The sequence below is a fragment of the Glycine max genome, chromosome 20, assembly GCF_000004515.6.
Source record: "Glycine max cultivar Williams 82 chromosome 20, Glycine_max_v4.0, whole genome shotgun sequence".
NCBI lineage: Eukaryota > Viridiplantae > Streptophyta > Magnoliopsida > Fabales > Fabaceae > Glycine > Glycine max.
Window position 1 is genome coordinate 10,108,839 of NC_038256.2, and position 6,721 is coordinate 10,115,559.

The 6,721-nt window shown below is 27.1% G+C and overlaps 1 protein-coding gene across 1 annotated transcript; it reads left to right on the plus strand.

The window, feature by feature from the left end:
• Window positions 1–456: 456 nt before the first annotated feature.
• Window positions 457–5,815, plus strand: LOC100791113 (non-specific lipid transfer protein GPI-anchored 2). Its single transcript, XM_003555345.5, has 4 exons — window positions 457–1,060; window positions 3,540–3,587; window positions 4,546–4,629; window positions 5,553–5,815. The coding sequence occupies exons 1-4, from the start codon at window positions 583–585 to the stop codon at window positions 5,687–5,689; spliced, it is 747 nt and encodes a 248-aa protein (XP_003555393.2). The 5' UTR covers window positions 457–582; the 3' UTR covers window positions 5,690–5,815.
• The last annotated feature ends 906 nt before the right edge of the window (window positions 5,816–6,721 follow it).

The following is a 6,721-nucleotide window of genomic DNA, read 5'->3' on the forward strand; positions in this document are numbered from 1 at the left end:
GGTGTTAAAAATGTGGGATGTACTTTTTTGATGTATCCTGTGACCCACTGTTTGGCCGTATTTTAATAATCAACGAAGTCTTAGTTAATTAACTGTGACTTATTTTAAACCTCTGAATTTTTATTTGATTTTTATCTATAAAAATGTGCATTTGAATTAAAAAATCATATTTATTAAAGTACAGTTTCTAGATATATAAAATCTATTGAAGAGATTAGTCTCTAGATTATGTAAAATATTAAAATATTTAATATTTACTTTTTAAAAATAATAAATTATTTTTCACATTGCTTAACTCCTTAGGACTTTTGTTGGTAAGATTTCGAAAACATTGAACAAAAGTAGCAGCTATTTCCAACCGTCCTCATTACTCACTTGTGGAAATGGCTTTATAATTTTTGGTTCACACATGGTTTTGGGAACAAGTAATGGAAGACTTTAATTTCCTGAGGATAGAGGTTATATTCTGGTTAGCTGTTAAATTCATTAAATTCAGCCACCAAAAGTTAAGGGCCGAATTTTCCAAATAAAAAAAAAAAAACCCCTATTTAACTTCAACTTTACCTATCTTCAGTTCTTCACATGCCAAAATTAACACCCCTGAATTTCACACTCCCTCTCCCAAACTCATCATCCTATAATACAAAGGGTTTGGAATATATATCAAATATCAAAATACATCACAACATCAAAATGGCCTCAATTGTTACTATGGCCACCATTGTCACATTAGTCCTCGCACTAGCATGTTGTGGCATGTCTGCCCCGACCTCAGTGCCGAAAACCACTGCAGCGGCCCCGGCCCCGGAGAGCAATGGCTGCTTGATGGCACTAGCAAACATGTCAGATTGTCTGACCTATGTTGAGGATGGGAGTAAGTTGTCAAAGCCCGACAAAGGGTGCTGCCCTGAGTTGGCAGGGTTGGTTGATAGCAACCCCATTTGCTTGTGTGAGATGCTAGGCAAACCTGACTCTATTGGCATCAAAATTGATTTGAACAAAGCCCTCAAGCTTCCTTCTGTTTGTGGAGTGACCACTCCCCCTGTTAGCACCTGTTCCGGTAAGCTTCAACATCTCCTCAATGGTTCTTGGTTTAGTTTATTATGTTTGAAATTTTTATTGTTAAAACATTTTTTTAATCCATAAGAATTGAACACGGTATTAAAATGTCAACAACACTCACATATTTAATTTAATCAATTAAACTATATCCCTTATTTATTAAACCATGGTTTGAAATTGTAGATCATGGAAAATATAAAATGAATTTCTAAATAGTTCTATGCTAGTTGTTTAAGGTGAAGTTGGATTTTGCTTGTAAGGGTCATAGTCAGACCTTGAGAGATGTACTAAAAATATTAGCACTTAAGTTTAGCCGAATAGATTTTAATCTTTCATATAACATAGCTAATTAATTTTATTTTATTTTTTATCTTTGTTAATGATGTGATATTATTACCTTATTAATAAGGGAGAATTTTTTGTAAAAAAAATTAAATGATTGATACAATAATATAAGATCTAGTTGTAAAAATAGTGTAAGATCTAATTGTGTTTACAAGATTGATAACAATTTATTTAATTAGAGAAAAATCTTGTATTTAATTTTTACATGTAAAATTTTTTATATCAACAACAATTATGCATCATAAACAAAATTAATTTCTGACCCCACATATTAAAAAAACACCCGTAGTCTTTTATTTAGAAAAAAAATCCATCAAAAGATTAGAATTTTACACAGATGGATAAGTCAATAAAAATAATTACATCTGTAGATCTGATAAGTTGGGTGTGATGTTCTATAAAACATTGCCATAGTCATAAAGATTTTGTGCATTAATAATGTACACCGACGCAATCGATGTGAGCCTGTGAGCCTACCAATTCTTTTAGGATTTTTAGGTCAGATTGAACAGAGGATAGTACTACTTTTAAATAGTTCATAAAACTAAAGTATATTTTTTTATGAAAAACTAAAGTATATTTGGAGTAACTTTATTTTAACATTGTGAATTTTTCTTCATGTCAAATATTACTGCTTATTCTTAAAAATTTAAAACTGTTCTGTACTAAAATTTATAAAGCTTCTCTAGTTTGTTACTTCTTCAAATGGACTAGTACACGGGATTAGTAAGGAGTTAGGACTTATGTTTCTTATTTCATCATTTTATTTAAATTCTAAGAAACTTAATTATGGCCATGTTTATAAACGAAGAGGTATAGCAACTTTATGGACGAGAAAAACCATAGCATCAATACTTTCTAAAATATACACATGTGACCATGTTATAATTTATTTATATATTAATTACGATTCTGACAATTACACAAATACTTTTTTAAGGTGTAATATTTATACACATGATGATGGAGCTTCAAAGATTACAGAGTAACTTGTTATTTATTAAAACTAGAAGTATGAACAATTAACATTGTTTGTAATAATTGACAGAGCATTAACTGAAAAAGATTAGAAGTAAATAATTTTTATTGAAAAAAAATATTATTAATACACCCACACTATATTTTTTAATTTATTTTCAACATGATATTTAATAGTATTTTTTATTATGTATTCTTTAATTAATATCCTAAAAAAATGTTTAGGAAGATTCTATTTTTTTTAGTTATTTTGGTACAAATATTCAAATACCTATAATAATACATTGATGATGTCTAACTTGATTGGTTGAACATATACGTGAGTGTTGCAAACCCTTTAATATTGTGTTGAATTTCTATAAATAAAAAGACATACTTATAATATTTTCAAATCATAATTAACGCTACTTAATTTAGAATTACCTTTTTCACTTTATCATTTATTATTTTTGGTTGGTTGTTAATGACTTATAATTTCCAGCTCAGAAGTCGTTTGTCTGTGTAAGCTACCCATATTGACAATAAATTAGCCGTAGAACTACCACCTCTCCACAATCAACCAACCATAACAACACTATTGTAACATAGTACTGTGGGAGCAATAAAAACCATGACAACAACTCCAATCCTTTATATTAATGCCACTTCTTTTTTTTCCATCTTTTTTTAGTAGATATTAGTTCTACATATTTTTATCCTTTTTTATATTTTATTTGAAAAAAGGCTAATTTCTAACTAAAAATTGTTATTATGTTGTAGTGAGATGGTAGTAAAAAAAATCAGAACTAAACTTGTGCATTTGAAATTATATATGTTGTATATATTGTCGTGATTACATCCGGATACATGAACGAATTACTTAAATTTGGATGCAACTCATGCGTCAACAGATTATGCATAATTTTGAAAAAAAAACTTATAACTTCATTCAATCATTTGTTTTCAAACTAATTAATTAATGATGCCATTTATATCTAGGAAAATATTTGTTTATTTTCAATCTTAGGTTTATCTACATTATCCAAAGATCAATTGTTAGACTTGTCATGTCTATATTATTTATGTTCTATTGAGCAAAGAATTTTTTTTTTTTTTGCATATGCATATTGAAAACTATTTTAATTTTGTTTTCTTAATTTCTCATTGTTCGACAGCTGTGGGAGTCCCCGTGTCCTTGCCTCCATCAATGAGTGAAGGTCCAAGTAAGTGTTCCATCAGTTTATATTTTGTTCTAATGTTGGTGAAAAGTCCTCTGGCTTTATTTCGGACTTCACAGTTCAGAGTTCTGGCAATAAAATTTTTTATTTTTTCATTTTGCAATAAAGTTTCCTTCTTTGTGTTTTCTTACAAATTCCCCCATGTAGTTTTTTCTTCTTCCATGATTCATTATTTCCTTTGTTCTTATATATAACACGCAACTATCTAAGATTGTAAATGCTCTGCGATAGATTAGAGCAGTATTTGGAATAGTAAAATCTTTATTGGCCAATTTTAACCTTAAATTACATATCTAATCACATCGCATCAGATTTATTTTCTATACTATCCATAAATGGACCGATGCAACATTTTAATAATAAACTTTTATATAAAATAAATCTGGTGTGATTAGGTGTATAATTTAAGGTTAAAATTGATCAATAAAGATTTTATTATTCCAAATATTGCTCTAATACATGACAGAGGATCTGCACTCATTATCTAACTCATCAATATTATGGAAAATGATTAATTGACTTGATAATAATAAATTTATTTAAATTTATAATTTTTTTTAAAATTATTCTTATCATTAATATTTCTTTCTCTTCTAATGAAGTGTGAATATATTTTCTTATTTTTTTAATAAGAGATATTTTTAATATAAAAATAATTAATATAAAGAACGAGATTGAGTTTGCTAAAAAAAATAATTTTAACTCAAAATTAAAGATTCTCTAAAAAGAAAACTCAAAATTAAAGATGAAGCTTTTTTTTAATCTTAGACTGAATTTTTTTTATTGATAGAATCGTTGTTCTCTCTTCAATTCAAAGAAACATTAATTTATTTCAAAGTACCTAGAGTCAATAATATAGGTATTGCATTTGGAGTTGCTACTAGCTAGCTTGAAATTGTCTCGGTTCTAACAATTTTATTTCTAAACTATATAATTAATGAAGGTATTGCACCGGGAGCCTTCAGTCCTTCAAATGCAGATGCTGCGAATCCTGCTTCAAGTCCTAACTCTGCTTCTAGTCCTGCAGGTATGTCATTGGAATTTGATACATTTAATTATGAATTTAATATCTATTCACGGAAAGTATAGAATAATGTAAAAAAATTTTATATTATCTTTTCATCATTAATAAATTGTTTAAATTATTTTTAAATAATTGTTTTAAAAATTAATAAATTTATCATACACAATAAATTATTAATTTATTGTATAAAATATTTTAAATTATCCACACATAATTATTTTTCTCATTAATTATTTTCAGAACTAGTATTCAAGTAGAGGAATTGCATCATATCATAATATAAGAGGAGTTAACCTTGATGATCTTACAAATAAAATACACAGTATAAATAAGGTTTAATTATATTCTTAGCCAATCAAATGAGAGAATCTAATTTTTTAATCCCCTAAATAAAAAATTATATTTCTTAATTCCTTAAATATGAAAAATATTTTTTTAGTCCCTTAGCTAGAATTTGAGACACGGGGAGAGAAACTAAAAGTAATTTTAGTTTTAAACTTGACTTACTGAAAAATAGACTCCTAATATAAAGGATTACAAATATAATTAAACCGTGAAATAATACTAGTTTTTTTTTTTTATGCTAAGCCTTAAAGATTAGACATCGATTGGTTATATGATCAAAATAATATATATAAATGAAAATAATATTTTCTTACAAGTTAATTTTATAAAATTAAGTTGAATTTAAATTGAAAGATCAAGTATATATACATATATTATGTTAAGGGATGGAAAGGTTTATCTATTTTCCTATGTCAAACCAATTTTCTTTTCCTTGAAAAACTTCCAATAAAAGTAATTACAAGACATATTAATATTTGTTCTAATTGAAGATCATTTTCAATAGTTAAAGAAATTAAACCTATCTATAAAATTAATATAAAACCTACATATTTGTTCTAATTGAAAACAAAATCATGCAGGTGGGCTAGGCCCTTCGTCCGAGGATGCTGCTGCCAGCCCTTCTCAAAACAAAAATGAAGTTTCAGCCATTCACCCTTCTGCTTTGACTAATTTCTTTTTTGGCCTTTTCACTTTATTTGTCTCTGTATTCTTCTGATTTTACACACATTTATTCTGTGTCATTATTTTAGTGGATATTTTATTTCCTCATTATTTGTATGTTGTGAGCCACTTTGATTAAAGCTTTTGTTGTAATTTTATGCACTGTTGCAATATTGTTACTGTCATTATTAGTGAGCCATACACTTTAATTAGGAACTTCATGCCTGCATTTTTACGCCGAGATATTCATTTTTTTTTGGATTTGTACTGTATTGTTTTTTTTTTTTCAAAGTATAATGTCATTTTTATTAATTATGGTATTGATACAAATTTGTTTTTGTCGAAAGGTCACACAAAATGATGAATATTCTACTCCTAACATTATTTATTAAATATTCAAGGATCAATCAGAATTTAAATTTTGAATTACTTACTTAAGAAATATAAATCATTACCACTTATTTTAATATAATGTCCAATTTGAATATGGAATTAGCAGATAAATTGAGTTCATTTGATAGAATTGCTTTTAAATCCTTGATGATAATTATGGCGTGAGCCTAAATTAATTTCGGTCACAGATTATGCATTCGAACAAGTGTTATTGTGTGGAAAATTAATTATTATTTTTAGTCAAATTGGCTCTAAATTGAATCATGTTTGTATATATGTAAAGATAAAAAATAGTACAATTTCATCCATACAAGTCAGAAAGATAAAATTTAAAAATTGTTATTATTTAGAAAGTTTGATGCCGAATCACGAGGGTCATGAGTCACTTCTATAAATTATCTGACAATTCTTAAAAACAAATACTTTATATTTACATTCAAGCATATCTTGAGATAACGAGTTACTTCTTCTATTATTTTAAAAGTTGAAGGTTTGAATAACTTCAGTATAAATACTTGGGAGAGAAAAAATAATGAAAATTGAAATAACTTCTGCAAGCTAAAATCCAAATATAATTTTGAAGTAATAGTCAGTCACCCGGTGCTGTATTTGATTTAGATGATGGATATAAGAAAAATAAAAATAAAATATTTTTAAAAAAATTAAAATAGAATATATAAGATGTGAGACTCAC